General features: G+C 41.4%; 2 protein-coding genes across 2 annotated transcripts; one reads left to right on the top strand and one right to left on the bottom strand.

Moving 5' to 3' along the window:
* Window positions 1-18,643: 18,643 nt before the first annotated feature.
* LOC111870417 (protein ALP1-like) lies at window positions 18,644-21,362 on the top strand. The gene is made up of 2 exons (XM_023862697.2): window positions 18,644-19,330; window positions 20,371-21,362. Exons 1-2 carry the CDS (start codon window positions 18,872-18,874, stop codon window positions 21,157-21,159), a joined length of 1,248 nt encoding a protein of 415 aa, XP_023718465.1. The 5' UTR covers window positions 18,644-18,871; the 3' UTR covers window positions 21,160-21,362.
* Window positions 21,363-23,387: 2,025 nt separating this feature from the next.
* LOC111870415 (exosome component 10) lies at window positions 23,388-26,322 on the bottom strand. The gene has a single exon (XM_023862695.2). The coding sequence runs from the start codon at window positions 25,769-25,771 to the stop codon at window positions 24,104-24,106; it is 1,668 nt and encodes a 555-aa protein (XP_023718463.1). The 5' UTR covers window positions 25,772-26,322; the 3' UTR covers window positions 23,388-24,103.
* Between the last annotated feature and the right edge of the window lie 891 nt (window positions 26,323-27,213).

Here is a 27,213-nt window from a genome sequence, read left to right as displayed (position 1 = left end):
CGAACATGTCCAGTCCGGCATCAAGCGCCAGACAGGAGTTCGCCACCTTGTGCAGGTTTCTGCAGGCAGCGGAGGCTGACTTGTGATTAGTCGAGTTTGACAAACTGATTTATTTAGACCCTCGCTAGTACACAGTGTTACAGTTCTTCAACACTTCACATTCCTGTGCAGTACTTTGCATACAGCAGTGGATTTAATGTGTGCTGAAGATGTCCAGTTTTGAGAAACGTAAACTTAAAACTTTAAATGCTAAAGTGGAAATAATTAAGACACTTGACGATGGTAAATACTTCTTAATTTGGCTAAAGATATGGTGTTGGACGTGATGAAAAACAGAGAGAGGATTGAGTGTTCTGTTCCGACTTGTTTCAGTAATTCGGCTGCACATTGGTCTCATTTCTGTCGGATTACCAAGCTCGTCCTGAATTTTCTATTTATATATTGCATATTACGATGTTAGGATAGAACTGTGAGTACATGGAGACCCTAACCCAACAAAATCAAAGAGAGACAGTGCGTGTAGTCTAATCTGAAAAACTTAATTTTCAGTGCGTTCAGCAAGCGTCTAAATTCACGAACATGATTTTTCCACATATTCTTCTCAAGGAAGGAGTACAGTAGTAACTTCTCGCTTAACATTGTCCAAGTTGCAGTTGTTTGGTTATTACATTGGTATCATTTGCATATCAAGGCTTCAGATAACATCTAGTCAACTATTAAGTACGCCGTTGTTCATCCCAGAATTTAAGAAAACTGTCAAAGAGGAAGGTTACTGGTCCATACAAATGTTTGATGTTAATGAGGACGGGTTGTCATTAACCACTCGCTTCATCTTGGACCATTAGTGAATGCAATATATCATACTCAGTGTTAAATAAATATTATTGCAATTTATAACTGCTTGAATGTATATATACTAGTACAAGTTCGTATCTTCTATATTGTACGCGCGTTACGGGGTTGAAGGAAGGTTGAGGAATGTAACTCACCTATTTCTTATGGTGAAAATGGATTCGCTTAACGTCGTCTCACATAATATTGCGGATTACAACAATGTATCCATGAAGTGAGACGAGGAATTACTTTGGTTGTATACCTTAGGCGGTGATCATTGGCATTGAAGGCAACCACCAGAGAGTGCCAGTTTATAAGAAACTGTACTTGAAAGGATCTGTACAGACGAATCTATAAGGTGGGCTATTCTGTTATTGAATCCATTGACAGCTGATCACAATGGCCGTGCAGCCAGAGGCACAACTGTTTTCTCCCGTTTGAACATTTATATCGTGGGTATGTCTGTATGTGTTTATTCTGTGTTTGTGCTGTCCTATGTGCAGGCAGCGGCCTTGCGACGGGCTGATTCCCCGCCAAAGGAGTCCTACCGACTGTGTAAAAGATGAAGAAACTGAAAAGGGGCCAAGGCCCAATATAGGGCCGTAGAGCCATAAATAGATAGATAGAATCCGTTGACAGATTAATTACAGCTAATCTACACCTCGGCCAATTTGTTTATTTATTTGTAGTTTATTTAACGACACTGTCAGTAACCTAGAGACTGGATGATTGTGAGTAATGAGTTTTAAAGGACGTGGAATAATCGATCATGACATAATTTAAGGTACTAGTCCGACATTTGTTTGGAGGAACTGAGAATTTTGACACATGTTATTCCGGCGTCAGCTACTTGGGAACGGCAGTAAAGAAACATATTCAGCAAGTACAGTGAAACATGTCTAAAGCAGACCCTGGATTCAAGGGAAGCCTGCCATTAGTGGAAGAGAAGAGAAAGTATTAAAATATTTACACCTTAGTAACTTTACAGTGTACAGGTTTTATATAAATTTTTTATTTGCTCTTTTTATTATAAACATGTGATTTGTGTATGTACATATATACAGGTCTACCCCGAAGTATCTTTTTATCTCGAACTTATATGAAAAAATGTCATAAAAACGGAAATGTTCAAGTCCTTTGGGATTAGGGATAGTGTATGAAAAGGAAGTTCTTTGATTGAAATCTATAGGACGTCAATAATTGTTCTGCCCCTCCCCAGCCCATTCCGTTGGCGCAAATGTTAACACTGTAATTTTAAGCCAGTGTTTTCCAATGGGTGTGCCACGGCAAACTGATAATGGACTTCCAGATGTGTCCAGAAATACACTCGCAGAATATGACCTAATGACATTGTACAAAAGAAGGTAAATAACTCGAATGAGAAAGCGGTTCCTGCAACTGTCGTTTCAACTGTGTTTAATTGAAAGCTACGGGAAAATTTTGGGCACGAGTTTCACAAACAAAAATAAGAAAAAGTATCCATATTGACATGTGTCTCGAAAAATTTAATTTTTGAGTTATAACTGAAGGGGTGCATTTATAACGCACGCCTCGACATGTCTCATCATGGACCGCAGCATCCTTTCAATGATACTGGTGTAGTTACGGACAATCTGACAGGCAGTCAAAATGCGACAGTGAAGTGCCTCTTCGTTCTCAACAGGAGCTGCACACACACGGGTGTTTAGGAGTTCCAACAGGTAGAAATAAAGAGAATTGAAATCTGGAGGCCGTGCAGTGTGTGCTCTTCTATCTAGTCATGATGAGTGTTACTGAGAACATCTTGCACAGCACGGCTAAAATGTGCCCGAGTACCAGCATGCATGTACCACATTCGTGGTCCTGTTGGCAACGAAGAGGCACCTTGCCACCGCACTGTGGATGCCTGTCAGACTATCTGCAACTGCCCCGACATCTGTGAACGGATGCGTCGGTCCGTGACGAGACGTGTGGAGGCGTGCATTGAATTTCATGGAGGACATTTTGAGCACTTGTTTTATATGTACTCTAACAGCCATAATTCACAGATTAAACGTTTCCGGACACGTGTTGATATGATTTTTTTTCTTCTGGTGTATGGAACTCTTGCCCACAGTTTGTCCGCACATTTCAGTCACACTCATACGTATATACAGTATATAACTACGTATATAAAGGTAAAGTTGTCCCCTGTGCTTAAGCACTACGCCATGAAGGCATATGGGGAGTGGATGTACAGAGTGTACATAAATCCAGGAACACTATTACTTTTTGCACAAGAACTACAAATTATACAGACATCATATAGTGTCATTTTGAAGAGAAACTCTGAAAGATTGTAGGAGTATGTTCCACCAATGACGACGACAAAAGCAAGCTCTTTGAGATTTGTTGTCATTTACAATTGGTGTTTGTGAATCGCATAACTTTTAACGACGAAACGACATTTCACACTAATGGGACAGTGAACATGCATAACTGTCGAATCTTGGGTACCACGAAAGCGCAGGAATTCACTGAATTTCCCGAAGGTGAATGTTTTCTGCGCCTTGTCACGTCGAAAACTCTACGGGCCATTCATCTTCTCCGAGGCCATCGTTACTGGATTTTCCTATCGGACATGTTGCAGCAATGACTGATGCCTCAAATGAAATCGAATTCTGATACGTTCGTTTTACAGTAGGAAGGGGCTCTACCCCATTTTCATGGTGAAGTTCGTGAATACCTGAACACGGAGCTCCCCAGCGATGGATCGGACGTGCTGCATGTTTCGTGAAATGGCATCCGCGATCGCCAGATATCACTCCGTGTGATTTTCTTCTGTGGGGACACGTGAAAGATCTGGTGTATGTACCGCCTTTTCCACGTGATAGAGCAGAGCTCAAGGAGAGAACCCAGCAAGCGACCGCCACAGTCGACGAGGCCGTATGGCAAAAATTCGATTACCGTGTGGACGTCTGCCGAGTCACTCAAGGTCCCCACATCGAAAGTTTATGAGGTAAAAACAAACTTTCACAGTTTTTCTTCAAAATGACACATATTACATGATGTCTGTATAATTTGTACTTCTTGTGCAATAAATAATTTAAAGTGTGCCCAGACTTTATGTACATCCTGTATAGACCAACATTTTCTTGACCTCTGCACTAGCTGGAGGTGAGTGGTCAGCTTTACCCCCGGAGGAAGAGCCCCGATATCCATTGGATAGGAAGTTGGGTGGATCCCAGAGCCGGTTTGGACGACTTGGAGAAGAGACAATTCTTGACCCTACCGGTACTCGAACCCCTTCGCCATCCAGCCCGTAGCCAGTCGCAATACCGACTACGCTATCTCTGCTCCCATATATTCATATATATCTCACTGTGCAAAAGATGTCAATGATTCTGTGTCACGTCGATTCTGAAGCAATTACACTCCTTACTCTCATACTGCAGTGACGAATGAATGCAGAATTACTTTCTTTTCGGCCGTAGAATAAAGTATTTAGGCTAATGAATGAAAACTATTATTAATAACCGTTGCTGCTGGCACATACTGTGATCTCGTCTCCACGTAATATTCTTTTTATTTAGTCAGAAGGAGTCATTTCAGAATGTAATGATTAACCGTGAATCTCAAATTGGTCTTCCACAGGATTGAAACGGCATTAGTTGTAAATAGTATTGTCATCTGGCCTAATAAATTTTAATTTACATTCCATTTATCATATACATTTTATTCAAATTAAAGATTAATTTATTCTGTTAACATCTATAGCTAAATTACAATAGATAAATTTAACTTGTCTCATTTTGGTCCGTCACATTATTAATTACAGAGTAGATAATGAAAAGTTCAGTACAGTGTGACATACGATTTTACAATACTTCAGCCCTCATTCACCTTACATGTTTCGATTCAAAAGAATCATCTTCAGAGGCGCACCACTACAATAAGGAAACACTGTCACATAAGACACAGCACGCACGTGAACTACACTACTAATAATAAGAACATAAAATCAAGAGAAATAAACGACATCTCCCGCCATCAGGAGGAAAACAACATGACCCAATGTCGGCTCAAGATATTTTAATATAATAACTAATTTTTACATGGAAATTTTAATACAATTTTAAACATATTGGGAGTCTACTGTATGGAAAACTGAACACAATATTGCGTGCAGTGGAAAACCCCAGTCAGAATAACCAGTAAATATACACTTCAACAAGCGCCATTGTGAGTGCCTAAGACAAACATCAAAACCAACCGTGATAACAAAATTTATATAGAGAACATTAGTCATATCTAAAGTGCATATTGTTAAAATATCTTATGTGACAGTGTTTCCTTATCGTAGTGGTGCGCCTCTGAAAATGATTCTTTTGAATCGAAACATGTAAGGTGAATGAGGACTGAAGTGTTGTAAACTCGTATGTCACACTGGACTGAACTTTTCATTATCTACTCTACAATAGATAGTTATAGTGGCACCGGTCACGGTAGCCGAGCGGTCTAAGGCATGTACTGTCTTCGCTCGCTCGGACGCCGGGATCGTGGGTTCGAATCCAACTCAGAGCATGGATGTTTAGTGTATGTGTGTGTGCCCGTTTTTCTGTGTTTGTGTACAGGTAGAGGTCTTGCGACGAGCTGATAACCCGCCCAAAGAGTCCTACCGAATGTCTAAGATCTAGCAAACCTAAGTGAAACGGAGAGTTTCATGGAGGTAGGCCAAGGCTCAAAATGCTGCTGTAACGCCAAAGAGAAAAGTTATAGTGGCATCTCTATGCAGAAGACCGAAGCTGCATTCATCTCTGCAGTGCATATAGCTCCAAAATATGTTCATTCCTACTGGAAATCGTTTCGATCACCATGTTCATACATCTCGAGTTATTATAAATGGTTTGACAGAATATTCTAGATGGTTCACTCACGTATTCATATCAACTAGAATAGGGAAGAAAATTAAAAAATAAACGTAAGAAAACAATGTGTGAGCATGTGAATTGGATTGAGATAGCTCATAGCCATGTCCAGTGGCCTAGTTAGGCGTATTCATGCTCGAAACGACAACGATAGTCGCTTTTTTCCGGGAGTATCTCTGCAAGAAGAACGTCTATTGTCATTGCCAATTATTTCTACGCTGTACCGTTTGACAGAAACGGCGTGGGCGAGACAGATGGGCCCAGACGATTATGTGCATAGATGGTGGGGGTGTTTAATTAAGCACATGGACAACTCTGATTTACCCTATATGTCCCTCGACTTCGTCAACTAAACAGGTTGGTCTAGAAGTAATGCTCTAGAGATGTATTCAGTAGATTCTGGTTTTGAATCTCGGCTGGGACACTGACTATTTCGACTGAAATTATTCATAATTTTCCATAGTCCGTCCAGGCATATGCAAGTATGGTACCTCGATTAAGCCACGATCACTTCCTTGCATATTCTTTTCAATTCATCGCCATTCACCCAAGATCCTACTATCCGACAATCAATTCTCTCTTCTCTCTTATTCTCTTATATTTCACTTAACTTGCTAATCATCTGTGTGCTTCTGAAGTGTCCCGTCTTTTGGGCTTCAACGGCATGTAGTCTGGTGTAAGCCAATTGATATTTCGAAGCAATAGTTATCCCTCTGATTAACTAATTAAGCTCTAAACCATAAAGGCTTATGGAGCAGTGGTGTATAGATACACGTTTTCTTGACCTCGGAACTAGCTGGAGGTGAGTGGTCAGCTTCACGCCCTGGCCGCTTCACCCTCGGGGAAATGGCCCCCGGCACCCATTGGATAGGAGGTTGGGTGAACCCCAGAGCCGGTCTGGACGACGTGGAGAAGAGAAAATTATCCTACCGGGACTCGAACCCCGAACCCTCTCTTACCGTCCTTACCGTTCGCCTACACGTTCGGCGCCACTTCTTACCGCCCTCGTCTTCGTCTTCCTTACCGCTCAGTGAGACTTCAAGCCTCACGAGTTGGTCGTCCCTTACCTGCCTATAANTTTATTGTTAGTGTTCACTAGAGTTACACATTACGAGGCCCTAGCACTTGGACTTTATACACCAATTTAACGTCCGGGAGGTTACTATTGTTACTCCCTTTGGCAACTCACTCCGGTTACTCACTATCCATGACTAACCGCTCTTATTCCCGTGTAAAGACTGCTCTTATTGCCTTGTAATGACTCACTCCCGCCGTTTCCTTCTGATGACTTGTAATGACTCCCGCTATTTCCTTCTGATGACTTGTAATGACTCACTCCCACCGTTTCCTTCTGACGACTGACTCCCGCTATTTCCTTCTGATGACTTGTAATGACTTGTAATGACTCACTCCCGCTATTTCCTTCTGAAGACTTGGAATGACTGACTGCTCTGGAGGAGCAGACGTCCCGACGGTTCCGGGAACGCCTGGATTCCTCTCCTCTGAAATTTTGCTGATTGGCTGAACCTAAAATTTGGGTGTTTCTCTCATTTGCATTCAGCCAATCCCTATCCAGATCCATGTTAATTTGGGCCTAAGTACAACACGGTCCTTCTGACAGCTCTCAAATAAATGGAGGTACGCTAACGATCGCTCGGTACGCCCCTTCGAAAATTATTGCGACTCGTATCTGTCAAGCCTCAAATTTTCAAAGACTCGAACCGTCGAAGTTAAGCATTGAAATCCCCAGAAAACACAGCGGGATACTTCCTGCTCCGTTCTGGGTTTTCAAGTGACCTGCAGCTTGCTTGTCCCTCAGAAAGAGCAGATTTTGTCCTTGGCGTCTGCTGGTGCTGGAGTCAATTCTGTATCATCTTGTTATCAGTAATACAGTTCATTTAAATGTAGTACATTGTAATTAAGAATGTAAATCAACAACATTGTTGATGTTCCTGCATGGTGCGGTTACACCTCGGTAGTGCAGCACGTAGCCAATCGCTATACCGACTACGGTATCCCGGCTCCGATGTTCCGGAGTAACTGCTCGAAATTATCCGAAAATGTTACGCGTGCTTTCTATTGAACTTCTAACGTAGGCTGGAATTTAATAAAAAATACGCATTCAAGAACAGTGCTGATACACTTCAACGCAACAACAGCAACGACGCAATATAGATTGCGTTCTTCGCTACTCCAGACGTCAATAATAGTCTCTCGGCGCAGATTGTTTGTCGGACAATTTAGACCCATTTAGTTCAGGGATGATCTAATTTCTTGATACCGCGACCCTGCAAAATAGCTATAAATTTACACGGACCCCTGCCTGGATTTCCACCGGTCACGAAAAGTGGAGTTTTGTGCATACTGTAGCGCCCATCACGCTGCACGCTGGCAGGAACGTAAATGGCGTTAACCTACGTTAAGCTATGAAATGTCCCTGTGAAGACACAGAAGAGTTCTCTGAACGTTTACTGGCTGGCTGCATGTATTTCACATATATTAAATCTCACTGATTTACTGACTTGTGAGAATTATGAGCGGCTACATTTTATTTAAATAATTCTTGAGAATTTGGCGAGTTTACGTACGGTAGGTTGGGATACACTGGGGGTTGTGGTCTATATTCTACACCATTCCTTCGTTATATCATTACGGGAAGCTATGATCAATAGATGATGGCCACTACATCTGTTTCATTAACAGTGAATCGTCACAACGATTTGCAGTATACTGTACCTCATGTCACCCTGCTGCAAATTTCTGATTTACTGTTTGTTCTTTTTGGGCCTGCTTGCTATCTCTGAATAACGTTTTTTTCCTGTTGGTAAGATATTTGTTCTGCTGCTTAATGACTAGTAGTCGGTAAGTAACAATAAGGTGATTTTCAGGGTTTAATTGGATTGTCTCTTCTTCTTCTTCTTCTTCTAGGGCGAAACAGCCCGATGTCGTGCCTTGGCCTCCCTTATCAAGCCCCTCCATTGGATTGTTTAATTGCTCTTTATTTTGTACTATCTGTGCTACTTCTCCATTGCCGCCGATAACGAGGGGTTCACTGCGATCTCTGTTAAAGAACTGATCTGTCTTTAATGAGGAATAATGTTCCCTCTAAACTGTGCGCACGCGCGGCCGCGCACTCCCGCGCAATAGTCTGTCTCATGCGTAATTTTATTGGCTTGGTGTATAGTCAGTTTGAATTAATAGAAATAAAATAAAAAACACAATTTGTTTGTTACTTTTGGGAGCTTATAAATTTGTCTGTTATGGACGTTTTTCGAAAATCGCTGCCCCCCCCCAGTTGCCACAGTCCGCCCAATTGCTGCTCAGAAGACACCATGGAGTGAGCACTTGCATCCTCGACTTGGAAAGCAATTGTGGAGGGGAAGCACTGATGCATCTTCATCTTGGCGCTACTGATGTAGACAGATATGGCAATATGCTGAATGCATACAAATTGCTGTGTTGCGCTGTATGTTAAGCAGTAAGCGCTTCTGTAGGCCGGTACTCAATTAACTGCCAACTCTGCATTCTGTTCCCAGTCTGTCACTTCCTGCCTTCAACCGGACGTCATTCAGCCCTACTATGTGCTCTATACTATGTTCATTACAAGCTCTAATGTTAACAGAATGATTTGAGATGTCTTTGAATCAGAGACGAAAACTTAATCTATGAGCAACAAAATACGCAGCGTGCAGTATTATCTGAAGATTATTACTGTGTAATCAATTCATTACCGAAGTTTCCGAAACTCCGATAATAATTTACCAGACTACACTGTGTCATATCGCAGAAGACAATAGTAATCTTCTCTTCAATGTCGCCACCGTGAGAACTTTTATTTGTTGATGCCGAGCACTATCTTCTGGAATGTTATACCATGTAGCCCAATATAGGTTTACTGATGTTTTGGAGGGATGTACTGCCTCCATTATTATTATTATTATTATTATTATTGAAGGGGGTGGGTTTCCCCATGCACCGCGACCAGTTTGATCTATTGTACGTCCCCTGTGATATTCTACCAGTCTTTATACCCTACCGGTACTGATGCGTGCCATCAGTCCCGACTCAGCCAGCGAGTTCGGCCTCTACTGGCTCAGCGGTATCTGGATGCTTCCCCCATCTACCAAAGGCGTTAGAGACTATTGTTGGGCGGGAAATGTCCTTACAAATTTGGCTCAGAGGTCTCCTAGAGACATGAGGTTCTTTTACGTGCCGTAAAGCTACGACACGGGACCCACGGCTTAAAGTCCCTCACGGAGGACTTGTTCCCTGAATTTTTCCGCCCTTAAAAATTCCACGACCTCCGCCGGGTTCGAACCCGCGTACCTTGAGTCATGAAGTGGGAACGTTACCCCTAGACTACAGAGGCCGCTTACTGCCTCCATACTCCGCATCAAATAGTAAGGAGAGCACTGACTGGCATTGGCTTACTCAGCTCTGACCCTTAGAACTGAGGCAGCAAGCTCCCCCAAAATATGGGTGGACTTCCACCAGACTACATCGCATAACTCAGAAGACTACTCCTTCATAGTAACCACTGTGAGAACTTGAAATCTCACATCATTTGTTACTGTTATATAGCATTAAATTCCTGTTTTGTTCAGCAAAATATTAACAGGAAGAAAAAACAATAACTGGGCAGAAAAAATTCTTTATGACTTAAAATTTAAGTTCTTTAATGACATCAGATTTATGAAAACATACAGTAGTGCATTGCCAAGGATGTGTAGAGATGCTGATGTGAATTTAATAGTGCATCAACTACAGGTATTAGAAAGATGGAAGGAATATTTCATTGAAATGTTCACTTTGGCAGAAACAGACAAAATCCCTGTTATTATGGATGACTCAGCAAGTGACAATGACTTGTATACTGAACCTCCAACATACGAAGTATGTACAATAATCAATAGACTTAGAATCAACAAAGCTGCTGGACCAGACAACATTACCCCCACAGTTAATTAAATTTGGTGGATGAACACTGAAACAAAGGATACATAAGCTGATAACTGAAGATATGGCAGGACAAAGAGATCCCTGCACAGTGGGGGGGAAGGAATCATAGCACTGATACATAAAAAAGTGATAAGTTGGCATGTCATAATTACAGATCAATAACATTATTAAACATCTCATATAACATTTTCGCAATTCTACTGAATAATAGATTGGTAGCTACTATAGAAAGTAAACTGGATCATTGTCAAATGGGATTCAGGCCAAATAGATCAACAATAGATAACATATTTATAGTTAGACAGATCTATGAAAAACTCTGTGAGTTTGTGGACTATACACAAGCATTTGATTCTGTTAAGAGTGTCAAATAATATACTGCCTCAAAAACTACAATGTTCCATCCAAACTAATCAGACTAACAGCAGCAACTCTCCAAAACATGAAAGCAAAGTTTAAAATAAATGGGTAGCTTAGCAAAGGATTCCAAATAAGCTGTGGAGTGAAACAGGGTGACCCATTATCTGCATCACTTTTCATACTACATACATATAGATGAGCTCATAAAGAGTCTAGACGTTAGAGGTCATATTTTCACAAGGTTAAAACAGTGTTGTGCATATGCCGATGACATACTCATCATTGCAAGAACCAAACAAACATTGATTAACACCTTTGTAGAACTTAAAAAAGCCTCGCAGATGCAGTGACGTAAACATAGAACAAGCCTCTCGTTATAAATATTTAGGATCTATAGTTCATTCAGATAACACAATTGAACAAGAGATTAAGGAGAGGTTAGCAACTGGAAATGAAGCATATTCTTCACATTTAACACTGTTTAAAAGTAAAGTTATTTCTAAAACAGCCACATTAAGATTATACCAGATGGTAATTTGACCAACAGTATCCTACACCTGTGAAACCTGGACACTTAAAGAAGCCATTAAACATAGACTTTTAGTCTTAGAAAGGAAAATCCTAGGAATGATCTTCAGGCCATCAAGAAACTCTGATGGCTCCTGGAGAATGAAAACAAAGGAGGAACTAGATAATCTAATAAAAGGAAGGAACATAGTTAACTTCATCAAAGCCAAAGAATATGCTGGCTTGGACACATCCAAGGACGCAGGCTGGACAAAGAGTTAAAAAATATATGACTGGCAGCCACACGCTATAAGAAAGAGAGGCTGACCTAAGTTCAGATGGAAAGATGACATAAGGGAAGATCTAGAGGACTTAGGAATTTATAGCTGGACAACTCACACACGGGACAGAAGTAGGTTGGAAGGAAATTGCTGAACACACCAAAGCGTTTAAGAAGTGAAGCTGTCGAGCCTTATGAAGATGACTTAAGATTATACTAAGGTGCGAACTGCATGGGGTAGAATCCTTCTTGAGAGGGAGATGGTTGCCAGATGCTGATGAATTTCCTGCCTTCCAAGGGACCCAAATATTCTTTAATATTATCCCGACTCCTCACCTAGATCTCCCACATGGTCTCTTCTCTTCAGATATTCTAAGATATTGCATACATGTCTCATTTTAAAACATGAACCTGTCCATTTAGTTAGTTAGTTATTTAGAGAGGGTGGGTTTCCCCATGCACCGCGACCAGTTTTGATCTATTGTGCTTCCCTCTATGATATTCTACCAGTCTCTATACCCTACCGATAAATGGTGCTTACCATCAGTCCCGCCAAGCAAGCGAGTTCGGCCACTTGCTTAGCAGTGTCTATAATGCTTCCCCATCTACCAGAGGCCTTAGAGACTACTGTTGGGCAGGAAACGTCCTGGAATTTGGCTCAGTGATCCCCTTTAGGGATATGAGGTTCTTTTACGTGCCGTGAAGTTACGACAGGGGACACACAGCTTAAAGTCCCTCCCGCAGGACTTGTTCCATGATTTTTTCTGCCTTTAAAAATTCGACGACCTCCGCTGGGTATTTGAACCCACGTACCATGAGTCATGAGGTGGGAACGTTACCTCTAGACTACGGAGGCCGCTAACCTGTCCATTTCATCCTTCTTGTTTTGATCACTGTAATATTAAATGATGAAGAGTATAAATTATGGAATTTTTTTTCACCATCTTTCCTATACTTAGATTTCTTTGGTGCAAATATTTTTTGTATTATTACGTTCCCAATCATCCTCCATCTAAGTGCATTTCTAAGGATCAGAAGCAAAGTATTTTATTCACAATAATCAGAGCCAAAAAAACCCTGAGGTGGTAACTGCTTGCTCAGAAGTCCTGTAGGTGCACTGAAACAACTGTCATGGTGAAGATTGCTGTCTCCTGAGATGCGATGCCTCTGTTTTTTGTGATTTATGTAACAAAGCTTTCAGTGTCAAGACTATATACAGCATTGGATGATGATTTATAAATGAGGAGCTGTAAAGGATTTGCAAGGTTTTGGTTGTGGCCTAAATGAGGTACTATGCCAGAATTTAAACATTTCATTGAGATATAGCACAGCTTCTCTATATCACATTACAAGACATAATTCATATTAGTTACTATAGGATTCTGACGATGGAGTATAACACACTGATATGTTGGGTTTTTGGACTATATCCATCGTCCTGGTTTTTAAGATAACAAATAAAAACACGACGTTTCGGAAACAGGATCTGTTTCCGTCCTCAGGTGAAGGAAAACACCTATTCAGTTGGGTCCCTTAGAAAGAGCTAGCCTCAATCACTGTCCAGTGATTGAGGGACCCAACTGAATAGGTGTTTTCCTTCACCTGAGGACGGAAACAGATCCAGTTTCCGAAACGTCGTGCTTTTATTTGTTATCTTAAAAACCAGGACGATGGATAAAGTCCAAAAACCCAACATATCAGTGGATAATTCATATTACAGTGAAACCCAGTTGTAAGGTTTGTCTGGGGGACAAGCTCTTGCACCTTGAATGGGGTTTTTTGGAAATCTGAGTGTAAAATCAGGTTTATGAGTGATTATAGATGAGGTTTGGATTGGTAATTGGATTTATTCAGCTCCTACAGAACATGACTACAATCAACTATAGCACTATCGCTAATTCACAAACTCTACAGTTCACTACAGCAAGCACTAAGTCTTCTTAGCCTGCTGTACCTTCACCGGTTGTCTCCTGTAACAGTTTCCAATGCTGTAGCTTCCTCAGTTTCTGGGTTCACGTCCTTACTAGCCGGTGACTGTCTCACAACTAACTCCAACTCTTCTAACTGCCGTCTCAAGACTCTCAACTCAACTCGACTCCATTCCATTAACACTAACTGAACTCAACAAAGTCAGTCGAGTGATATAGCCTCGGAGCAGACCCAACAGAAAACACTGTTCCTCTGTTGATGTGGGTGGCATGATATCATGTGCTCAATTGCAGTGGCACTGTCCATCTCATGCTGAACTGCATGCCTACACTACCTCTTGCAGCTCTCCTATTGTTCCATGACATCACTGTGGACGTCATGTGTCCCTCTGTTGTGTGTGCAGTCATTGTTAGCTGATAAGTTGTTTACTGTGCCACAACATAGCAACGGCTCTCTACATGTTACAATATTGTGGCGTATAGACCTGTTGCTAAGAGGTGACTCTGTAAACACCAGCCATTGCCAGGTAATACTTGCATGCAACAATAGGGGTGTCACGATACATAATGTGTAGCACCCACAGCATATGTTCACACGATGATGTCACACAACAACATAAGAGGTGATGCAGGCAGTGTTCTCTCTGGGTATGCTCTGAGGCTATATGACTTGACTGACTGTGTTCTGCTCAGCACATCCCGTGTGGAACTGGATTCAAATACCTCCACTGTACCCCTGCGAGTCATAGGAGGCAATGAAAAGGGAACCCTGTTCCTGGAAGATATAAATATGGGGACTTGGCCTTCCGGGTTGGGGGAGTCTCAAATGTGAGACAGTAAAATATGGTCATGAGCCCTCCAGGACTTGGACCTGAGAATGACCGCACTGGCGAGGACCAGCAGCAATTGTATACGACAGACTCATCCTCTCATCAGAGAGAGAATGTTACATAGGATTATAAAAGCAGGTTTCAGTTGAAAAAAAAATTGCTGGTTGTGAGTCTCAAAGGGCTTGTTGCCAAGATGAATTGATTGACAGTAAACCACCAGTCATAAAGTAACTCTGCCTGTTCATGGGGTGAGTGCAGCGCAGCTGAGGATTCAAGTGTTAATGAGCAGGCAATGAAAGCTGAAGAATCTCCATCACTAAGATTCAGTACCAGGAAATGTCTAGTGAAAACACTGCAGAGGAACAGCCATTGTGGACAGTCGTTATGAAGTAAAGACTACTGAAAGTAGATGGAGAAGATTTAGTGTTGAGATATTTGTAGTATTGAAATCAGCAATACTGTTACAGTTCTTTGTAGCTATGACCTGTAAGTTGTCACTAATCCAAAACCCTGTCTATAGTCACTAAAACACGTGACAATATTTTAGTGAAACCCTGATGTAAGGTTTGTCTGGAGAACAAGCTTTTTGTACCTTAATTAGGGTTTTTGGAAAATTGAGCATAAAATCGTTTCAAATATAGTTAAATCATTAATAAGGCATTGCACATTATTCATTTAATAAAATTAAAGTTTTTTTAGTTTCTCGGGATGTGCTCCACATCAACTTCCCTCTTCAAGAATTGGAGGTTTCACTAGAATTATTAATTTTGTACTTAATGACCCAGCATAGACGCTTTGCAATATAATTTCATGACACAGTTGGATTCCTTTCCATCTCGTGAATAATTTTCACTTTCTCACTTATTATTAACTTATTTCTTTTCAATGCCATTGCTATTCATTACTTCAAAATCACTTCCAAAAAATGACACTTGAACAGAACACAAAAATAACAGTGACCACTTCCAACTGACACGGAGGAGGAACAAAGAAGGGACACAGCTGCATTGCATGCTATGCAGATGACAACCTCAAAATACACAGGGATGGTCTCGTTCATACAAAAAGTTGTAATGTGCAAAAAAAAAACTCCCTTCAATACTGACACATGATCCAAAACATGCATAGGAATCAAGTGCTCACTTCAAGAAGTGTTAAATCAAGGAAAATAATACATGTGGCATATGGAACTTTGAGTGGAACAACAAAAACTCTGTGGCCTGTAGTCCACAAGCGAACAATACCAAATGAGCGACCTCTGCATGTCGGTGAAGTTAGTGCTAACTTTAGCAGATAGGTGGTGTCATATGGTCAGCACAACGGATTCCCTTGGCTGTTAATCTCAATTTTCTAGATCGGAGGAACCAAAAAAATGTACCTTAAATCCAGTAAAATGCAAAATGTGAGTCCCTTACATCAGGAGTTCACTGTATTAGGTACAAACTCTTTTACTCCAAATAAAAGTTTCTTTGGGTTTCGATACAATATAGACACTCCCCCACCAATGGTATCTCCACCTTATCGTGGTGGTGGGGTTTGAGAGCTCCTGAGACCCTGAGAGCTATGCCGCTGGTAGCGTAGCTACTGGTAGAGCTGCCCATGCTGGACAGGTCAAGGGGTAGGAGCCAGACAGAGAGGGACACCCTGGTCCTCCAGGTTGGGGGTTGGGCATGAGGCTAACAACCTCCCATCAAAACTAACGAAATTCAAAGGAAAACAAATGAAACAATAAACAAAATCACAGAGTGGTTTGAGAGGAATTGATTAACTATTAATAAAGAGAAAACAGTAGCAATAGCCTTCCATCATCCTCAAACACTACAACTTGAATGCCCTCCAATAAAGATTTATGACACAGTTATCAACTATACGGATCACCCAAAATTTCTGTGAGTCTGGCTAGATAAGCATCTAAGATGGACTATGCATACGCAAAAGCTAGCGAACAACTTATGTAAAGTATGTTTTGCCCTAAGGGTAGTTAGAAGAGTAACTGGACTAGAGACTGTCCGCACATTATGCTCATTTCCAATCTTTGTTATCATATGGACTGATATTTTGGGGCAACTCGGTAAATGCAAAATTGATCTTTAAATTACAGAAGAGAGGTATACGAGCTATGACCCAGGTCCCTAAAATGACCAGTTGTAAACAAATTTTCAAATCATTACATATATTACCTCTACCATCTTTGTACATATACGAAACTCTAATATACATAAAATCCAATTTGATGGATTTCACAACCAACTCAGGATTACACTCATACAACACAAGGAAAAAAGATGACTTGCACATTGTCCCATATAATACAAGTCTATGCAAGAACAACTTTAACAATGTAGGACTTCGACTGCTAAATCATCTGCCACGATATATTAAAGAAATACCAGTACTATATAAGTTCAAAAACGCTTTGAAAACTTACCTACTCGATCACTGTTTTTATAAAGTAGATGAGCTTCTCTCATGTGAGACAAACACTGATCAATTATAATCACATAATTCATGAATAATCGGTTTTAGGAATCCCTACTGCGCAGTTTTCCTTTCTTTCTTCCAGCAACCAAGATAACACAGTCAGAGATATACCTGAATGGGCTATTCTGGAGAGACTGCAGATGACAAGAAGCTGCACCAAGAAGGGAGAACAAATCTAATGAGATGTTGCAGGGTGGTCTACAGTGAAATGTTATACAAGTGGTATCACCAAATTCACCAGTATTATCTCAAAGGCCGCGCCATAGCTTAAGCAGTTAGTCACTGGCTTCCCACCGCTGCGGTGTAGTCAAGTGGGATTTGTGATGGACAAAGTGGCGCTGGGGCAGGTTTTCCCCAAGTACTTCGGTTTCCTCTGCCAATCCTCATTCCATCAAATTCTCCATAAACATTATCACCAGTACAGGTACAATAGGACATATGGATGCCGACGTGCTGAAGGGACCTAATATGGATTCCACCTCACACTATTTGAAATGTTAACTATTGTAATCTATTGTAAACAATTTTAAGTATTGTAACTTTATTCTCTTATTGTAATCAGCCAATGTACAGTAACTGACTTGTACTATATCATGTAACAATGATCTATAGACACGAAATAAATACATACATACTAAATTGTTCATAAATCCGAGGAAAGAGTAGCCGGACGGACCTATTTAAGATGACCTGTAAAATGTTCAAAGGATTTGAGAATTGGATCTTGGAATGTATTATCTCTTTATAGACCCAGAGCATTAAAAATGCTACTTGAACAACTAGATAGCTATAAAGTAGATATCACTGCTATACAAGAGCTGAGGTGGTTGGGTAAAGGAGTCTTGGAAAAGAGGGATCATGTTGTATTCTATAGCTGTCAGAAGAAGAGTCACATGTTTGGAACAGGTTTTACCGTTAATAAAAAAAGGAAGCATCTTATTTTAGACTTTCAGGCAAAATCTCATAGAACATGTGGGCTATGAGTTAAGGGAAAGTTTTTTAACTATAGCTTTATTTGTGCACATGCTCCAACTGAAGATAAAAGTGATGAGGAGAGACTCCTTCTGTGATGAATTGGATGAAATATATGGCGAATGTCCAAAAAGGGATTGTAAAATAATCATAAGGGACATGAATGCTAAAGTGGGGAATGAGGATTATACAGATCGGTTATTGGAAAACATAACCTACATAACGAGTCAAACGATAATGGGATGAGATTAATAAATTTTGCTTCCTCAAGAAACATGGTAATAGGTAGTACAGTGTTTAATCACAAGGATATACATAAACGAACCTGGAAATCCCCTGATGGAAATGTGTTTAATCAAGTTGATCACATCCTAATAGACGTATGGCATTGTTCAGACTTGATGGATGTCAGGAGATACAGGGGGGCCAACATTGACTCTGATCATTACTTACTAATATCAAAGATTAAAAGTCGATTATCTAATGCAAGGAAAATACATGGATCCCAGGCTAAGAAATTGAATTGTGGAAAATTGGTGGAACAAGGAGTTGCAACCAGATATACTGGATTAATTAGTGAACGTGAATGCCTGGCAGGTCTCTCGGATAGTGAGGATGTCAGTGACGGTCAGTGAAACTTGGAGGAGCCTCAGAGATGTTATTATAAATGCTGCTGGTGCAGTCTTAAACCGGTGTCACACTGGGCTAGTTTACTAGCTGCTAATATTGGCGGCTAGTACTTGCGGCTAGCGCTAGTGGCCAGTTAACCTGTCACACAAGGCTAGTACTGGTGGGCTAGTAGGCCAGTTGTTGAACAAACTCACTTTGCACAACATGTCTTCCATGGGTATTAGGCGTGAGGCACTGAGAAACTTGTTGCGCATGGATGTGAGACAGTTATGTGAGGAAATGGTGGAACAACTAAGGAGAAGGAAAAAACGGAAATGGGTCTTAGACTGGATTAGGAGGAGGGATCAGTTGGGAGCCTCTGCACGTCTGATGAGAGAGCTGGCAGAGGAGGATCCCAAAGGATACAGGAATATTATGAGGATGGCAGAGGTGAAATTTGAAGAATTACTTGAGATGGTGTCACCTCTAATAAGAAAGAAAGATACCGTGATGAGAGAAGCTCTAAGTGCTAAAACCAAATTAGAAATTGCTCTCAGATACCTTTCTGCTGGAGAATCCCTGAAATCTCTGCAGTATTTATTCCGAGTGCCGCACAACACTATTTCCACCTTCTTGCCTGAAGTTCTAGGTGCTATCTTTGAAGTTCTTCAACCATACATCAAGGTAAATTGTTATTATTACTATTATTATCATCATCATCATCATTATTATACTTGGTGTTTTGGTGTTACACATTATATACTCAAGGGAATCAGTTGAGTTTTCACAAAAAAAAAAAAAAAAAAAACTGTTGCCATTTGGGTTCAAGGGAAGAAGTAAATTGTAGTAGCGACATAAGATTTAAAAATAATAATCATGAAGAATATAATAAAATCATAATTTTCATTGTTCCTTATAAAGGTTTATTATTAATCATACTGTAGTAGCCTTATTAAACATTACAATTATAGGTACAATATAAGGAATGGTCTGTGAAAAGATAATGCAGTGTAAAAAATGTAAATAACAAGGAGCAGCGTTCTCTACTGCAATTCATTTCCAACACTATTGAAGTCACAAATGTTGTACAGGGCACGCTGTAAGACATCGAGACCCTGTTGGTTTGAAGAGTCGTAAGAACTGGCAGCTTCAACAGAGGTGGATGCTGGAGAAGTCAGCGAGGGTGGCGTTTGTGGAGATCCCATCGAGCACGTCAACTGAGGAGATGCCTGTGAATCGAGGCAATTGAGTCGTTCGATTGTTATTAAATTTTGTATTTTGCCCTGGAGTAGAATGAAGCTCCTGGTAGGCAACGTACGCAGTTGATTTGCTATGTGTTTAGCAAAAGTCTCATACTCGTCCTCAGATTCAGCTGCCACTCTGGCTATATCTTGTAGCTTATTTATAGCGGATTCAAAGGCTGTCAGTTTCTTCATCTTGTTGCCTCTTTTAAGTCCTGTGACGGAATGATCTGAGGGAGGTGACCTGTCAGCTAACCTTTGGTTTGTCCCGGCAGGGGGATGTGAATCATTCAGCTGCTTGTCTTGGCTTGGAGTACTGTGAGACTGATCCAAACAAGTATTGTGGATGGTTTCCTGCTTGTTGTTTACTTCACCTTGCGTTTCCGTGTTTGATATCTCTGCTGTCGATATGTCCTGAAAAGGAATGAAATAATGAGAAAATATGTGGCAAAAAAATAATCTCATTAATTTCATTGCTTTCAGGTACCTCCATCTACTGATGAGTGGAAAGCTATTCAAAAGGCTTTTGAATGCAGGTGGAATTTCCCGAACTGTTGTGGCGCCCTGGATGGAAAACACATCCAGATCATGCGCCCTAAGAACTCCGCATCATTATTCTTCAATTACAAAGGGACTTACAGTATTATTTTGTTTGCCATGGTAGACGCAGATTACTGCTTTCGATATATTGATGTTGGCCGTGATGGAAGATCTAGTGATAGTACGGTATTCCGTAATTCAAGTTTGAACGCAGCAATGGAACAAAACTTTCTCAACTGGCCTACAGGAGGACTATTTGTGGGAGATGATGCATTTCCTATTCAACCCTACTTATTGAAACCGTACTCACACAGATGGCTGTCCGACGAAGAAAGGATTTTTAACTACAGGTTATCAAGAGCACGCCGTGTTGCAGAAAATGCTTTCGGGATATTAGCTGCAAGATTTCGCATATTCTGTAGACCAATTAATCTTTCGGTTGAAACAATAGATCTCGTTGTAAAAGCTGCATGTGCTCTACACAACTGGCTTAGAGTAACTTCTACCACGTACTATCTTCCCCAAGGATCTCTGGACATGGAAGATCCAACTTCTGGTGAACCTGTTCTCGGTGCGTGGCGACAAGAACCTACTGCAATGCTTCCAGTAGATCGTTTGTATTCATCCAATAATTACAAGAGGGACGGAGAAGAGGTCCGTAAACGATATGCAAGAGCATTTATGACAGACTTAGCCGTACCGTGGCAATATGCAGCACTGAGGAAGTCCTAGAGCGCAGGATCTCTGGCAGTTTTTGTTCTTTTTTAGTGAAACATACGGGGAATTGTTTCTGTGTTACTGTTGGAACTCCTATTGCAAACAAGCTATTCTTACAATCTCAAAATCAAGCACAATTATTATAGGTAGCCTATGTAAGTAACAAATTTTGTACTACAAGCAAGAAGTATTTTAACTTATTAAATATTTTAAATTTATTTTAACTAATTAAATATTCTATAAAGGGTTAATCTGAACTTACCAAGTTTGATGTTGATTCCCTTCCTGAAACACCGTTTCGCCAGAATGAATCAGCTACAGTAAACCATACGAGCTTTGGTTTGTAGACGTCATCGAGTCCTGCTCCGCTTTTCCTGGAATGTTTCACCTTATTAAGCTCTAGACGGTAAGAATCACGAAGAACTTTAATTTTCTTCTTTAGCTGGAGAATTGTTGACACTTCCAGTCCCCCGATTTCATCTCCGCCATGAGTTCAATGAAGGCGGCGTCCTTTGCATTCCTCTTCATATACAAATCACATGACGGATTCCACAAACACTCGTACTTTCTGAACATGTTTAAAAATTCTATTATTTCTTTTCCATTCCACTTCAATGTACCGTCACCCATTCTGCTTGCGGAAAGAATATAACTACTACACCAACTGATCTGCACGTGTTTCTCAACTCGCCGCTAGTAAGCCGTGTGGAGCTGTCACACGGGTGAGTAGAGCGCTAGTAGCGAGGGTAGCGAGTGGCTAATGAGTCACGTGATCCCATCTCTGAAGCTAGCGGCTAGTAAAGTTGGACATGTTCAACTTTACTAGCTGCGAGTAAAATGATCGCCGGCAAGCACTAGCACCGACGTTTCTCGGTGTCACACTTGGCTAGTAAGCGGCGAGTGCTTGCTGCTAATCGCTAGCTGCTAGTAAACTAGCCCAGTGTGACACAGGCTTTAGGATGAATGGAAAGGATAAAGTAGAAGAATTGGTTTGATGGAGAGTGTGAGCAAGTGTCAAATAAAAAAAAAAAACAGGCATGTAAGAGAATGCAGCAAAGGAACCATACTCGAGGGGCCGTGTAAAAATATCGTGAAGCGAGAAGAAAAGAAAAAAAGATTGCATAAAAAGAAGAAAAGGGAATATGATAAACAAGAACTGATTGAACTGGAGCATTTAAGAAGTTCAAAAACTTAACCAGAGTCAAAAGGACTTTCAACCTAGAACACCCTTATGTAGAGATAAAGAAGGCACGATACTGAGTAGCGATGAAGCAATATTGGAAAGATGGGCACAATATCTTGAGGAATTATTAAATGGTAACGCCTCTGAACAAGTGGAAGGTATGACCATACACCGGAATCAAGTAATTTTGAGGCTGAGGGGTCAGGGCCGACCATAAAAGAAGTAGAACAAGCTATCAAAAAATTAAAAAATAATAAAGCTCCAGGAGTGGATCTCATCACGGCAGAATTAGTGAAATTTGCAGGCCCTGAATATGCTAAGCACTTACATCAACTAATAATTATGATATGGATAACTGAAATAATCCCAGAGGAATGGACCCTAAGTATTGTATGCCCTATCCATAAGAAAGGCAATGTCATGATAGTGTGACGTGTTGCGCAATGCAGGACACCCTCTCCAACCCCAGCCGTGACGTGGCAGCTCTGGCCACGGTGACATAGCAGGTGAGTCAGCCCCCCAACCCCCACACTGTGACGTGGCACCGCTTCCTACTGTGACGCGGGCAACAGGCGACAGCGAATGGAATAAAAGCCGGCTGAGCAGCAAGTGAGAGTCAGTGTGTGATCAGGAGTGAGTGTGTGAGTCGGAGCAACACAGTTGGAATCTAGCAGCAGTCGCGGAAAGAAGAACCGGACGTGTGTGATAATCAGTGATAGTTCGCGATAACTGAGAAGTAATTGGGAGTGTGTAACACAATGACACTTATATAGCTCCCGTACTGTCAATACGTGTAGACTACTGAAGATAGCGTGAAGAGATTATTGCGAATAGGGTTATAAAGTGTGAAACCCCGCAACAGTGTGAAGAGATTATTGCGAATATGGTTTGTGGGAATTTTTGTGTCATTACTTCATTCCGACAAATACAACTTATGATGAAACACTTCAGGCGTTGGAGGACCGTTTCGGGGACCAACACTTTGCAGCTGCCTACCGCTGCCAATTAAGAACAAGGACGCAGAAACCTGGAGAATCCCTGCAAGACTTTGCCACGGCCATTGAACTGCTTTCCCATCATGCCTACCCCAATCTACCTGCAGACCACATAGGAAGAGAGGCAGGGACAGCCTTCGTATACAGAATACGAGATGCCGATATAAAGATTCAACTACTGCTGGGAGGGGAGAAGGTAAACGAGGCCCTCCAACAAGCACTAGAGCTGCAGGTGGTACTGGTAGCAGCTAGACCTCACGAAGGTAGCACCAAGACATACCGGAAGTACCGATCGCTCCCCACCCAACGAGGAGACAGAAGACAATCAGGGCACTGGAGTTGTGGAAAACTGGGCAACCTCGGGAATAACTGCCCCTACGAAAGGAAAGCTAATAATGAAATGTGCCGAGAACATGAAGATAGGCCAGCCAGATACACACGGGAATTGCCAAGAAGGCACAACGAACACACGAACAGGAATGGTACCCAACCGTCGGGAAACGAGCGACGGCCGGCGGACAGGGGCGGACGCCGGCATATGCATTAAGGCCCCCACACGTGATACCTGCACAGAGCGAGGGAACAGTAATGGCTAGAATAGAGAAGCAAGAAATGCAACAAATAATCGAAAAGCTAGCAATAATTTAGGCGAAAATGGACGCCGACTCGAAAGCCTGGCGCAAAGAGATGGCCGCCTGGTGAGAAAAGACTGCCGCGGAGATGAGAGCAACCCAAGCAAGGACGGCACAACAAGAAGAGGTCCTTTATCCTCTGTATCCGCTCATAATCGTCTTCTCCTGTCCCATGTACTGTTGCAGATATTCTCAGAGAAGGATAGTGCGGCTTCCTGTGGCTGGATGAATGCCTTCGCTTTCTTGTAGCGTTCATATGGACATGCGGATATCACATGGATCGGAGTGTCGATCTCTGCTTCAACTTCAATCACAGATATCATCAGTTTATTCATCTGAATCTTCTGGTCACCAACTTCTGTTTCATTAATATTATCTGTGCTTCCAAGAAGTGTTGGAGGATAATACCTGAAATCCTGGATGTGTGTGAGATCATGAGGGTAGTATAGGGCTCCATCTGGGTTCACTTTGAACCCGGCCTGGGTACTGACCCTTGTCCTCAACTCTTCCTCCGGAAGGGGCTTCACAAGGGGCTGATTTCGAGCTTCCAACACTATGGTATGGAGCTTATGCAGGTCCTGTCGTACAAGGCGAGGAATGGGGTTGCAGCATGCCACTATACCCTGTAATTCTCTTGGAAGATGTTCAGCAATCTGAAGCATCATGCGGTTTGGCAGTACATGCCCTATACTCTCGTCATTCTCCCTCGAAATTCTGTCATGCCATTGATACAGTTCCCACAGACCATACAACTGGCGAGTGTCGAACAGTCTTCTATTTCGTCGGTACAGGAGCATGTGGCTGCCTTCTCGGAGAATTGGCTTCTCATATCTCGTCTTGCATATCTCAGTGCTTTGCTTGAAGACAGACCATAGGAGGTTCTTTTGTACATTGGCTGCATCCAACAATGCATTCTGCATCATGTCATAAATGTAGAGCAAGCAATGGGTGTCCTTACAAGCATACATCACGAACTCAGCAGGCAGTGGCCTGATTCTCCAGTCTGCAAGCTGATATTGTTTATCTGCTACCACATTACAATAATGCTTCATCAGGAATGCTAACGACAGTTGTGCAAATTTGAGGAGTTTGGCTCCTTCATAGGTATCAAACATGTTCACCACATACACGCTCAGGTCTCGCTGTAGCCATTTTATATCATTGATGGCCCCATGAAACACCTTGATGATGCTTGGTTTGGTGAAGATCTCATTGAGGCAACAGAGTTTGTCCCTGAGAAGCAGTGTGTCAATGATGTAATCTGTATCTCTTGTTGAAATCTGCATCAGACATGTAAACCCTTGGAAAGAGCGGTATGAGTGATGCTTCAAGTCCACAGCAATTTCTGAGTAACTGGAGAGGTCTTGCAGGAGACCAGGTAGCTGGTCTGCATATTCCACCATGACCAGTGGTGTTTCTTCAAGAAGCTTATACATACGTGGTTTCACGCGCTCCAGCTGTTTGGCAGATGAAGTAAAACGTTCCAATTCAAATTCATAAGGATGACTAAAACTTCCTTTACCATCTGTAAACTGGAGTGTTATGGCTAGAGGCTCTAATGAATTTGGTTTTTCTTTAATTCGTGGTTGAAATGGTGATGAAGAATTGTCAATTTTATCCTTGAACTGAATCTGAGGACGCTGAATATTCTTTGCAGTCAGCAATCGGACAGGCTGTGGACCATAACTGCTTTTCTTGGATAAACTATGTGACTGGATTACGTACCAACTTCCATTAACAGGTCGAGCACAGGAACCCACGGGTTGAGGATTCCGACGGATACATGACACCTTATCCAAGTTGCAGGCACTTGACATCCACACAGGGCGATCTTCTGTATTCCTGGTTTCAACTCGATTGCTTGCGCCACTCTGAAGTATGCTCTAACTATATAGGAATTAGTCTGTTGTGCATAGCATATAAAATATTTTCCAACATTCTATTTAACAGACACTCTTCCTTTGTGGAAGGCATAATTCGGGATTACCAATGTGGGTTTCGTCAAGGAAGATAAACAAACGATCATATTTGCACTATTTGCCAGGTCCTTGAAAAGTGTAATGAATTCCAAATTGAAACACATCATCTTTTCATTGACTTCCGAGACTCCATAGAGAGAGATAGTCTTTTTCTGGCAATGGAAGAGATGCACATTCCACGGAAGTTAATCGCCTTAGTCAGAGCCACTGTGAGAAAGACCCAATGCCAAGTTAAGATTCAGGATATGTTGTCCAGCCCTATAATAACTAGAAATGGAGTTTGACAAGGGGATTCCCTAGCCTGCCTTTTGTTCAATATAGCATTGGAGAAGGTAGTTAGAAATGCAGGCATCAACACAAGGGGAACTATATTCTGTAAGTCAGTTCAAATTTTGGCATTTGCAAATTATATTGATATAATTGGTAGAACACAAAAATCTATGAAAGAAGCTTTTCTTAATTTGGAAAGAGCAACAAAAAAGATGAATCTACAAATTAACCAAGAAAGACTTTGCTAATGGACCTGCATATATTGAAATTGGCTCATATAAATTTGAGGATGTATGTAGTTTCACTTACCTTGGATCAGAAGTTAACTGTAAAAATGATATCAGTGATGAAATAAAAAAGCATGTACCTGCGGCAAATAAATGTCTCCACTGCGGCAAATAAATGTCTCCATGGCCTTAGGAAACACCTGAAATCCCAATTAATACACAGGAAAATCAAAACTATGATGTATAAAGAACTTATAAGATCAGTGCTATCTTATGCCTCTGAGGCCTGGCCACTGTCAAGAGCAGATGAAAGACTGTCAAGTACGAGTATATTTGAAAGGAGGATCTTGAGATAATCTTAGGACTGGAGGAGCTGGAGGAGGAAGGGACTCATATTCCACCAACAAACGGACCCTTGAAGACAGGTGGAAAAGAAATGCCCAACCCAAGAGCATAGGAGGTTTGATTTCCACTGAATTGGTCAATATCCATGAAGCGTAACAGGAGAAAACCTGTGAATAGGAGCTCAGATTTTTTATGGGAGGGTTAAGGTATGAACCAAACATAAATAAGTATCCAGATTTAGCTCACAATTTCCCTAAAAGTGGAGATAAAAATTGTGGCAAAAATCATAATGGACAGGCTGCTAACTCTAATACTACCAACTCAAATCAAGGGAAATCTAATCAATCTACATCTCATTTTCTTAAGGTATGTCATCAGAATATAAGAGGATTATCTGATAAAACCGAACAACTGTTAAATTCCTTATTACCTGACCCC

This window comes from Cryptotermes secundus, unplaced genomic scaffold, assembly GCF_002891405.2.
Source record: "Cryptotermes secundus unplaced genomic scaffold, Csec_1.0 scaffold1260, whole genome shotgun sequence".
NCBI classification, from domain to species: Eukaryota; Metazoa; Arthropoda; class Insecta; order Blattodea; family Kalotermitidae; genus Cryptotermes; species Cryptotermes secundus.
The sequence above is the reverse complement of the archived record's forward strand: the minus strand, read 5'-3'. Positions and strand labels throughout refer to the sequence as shown.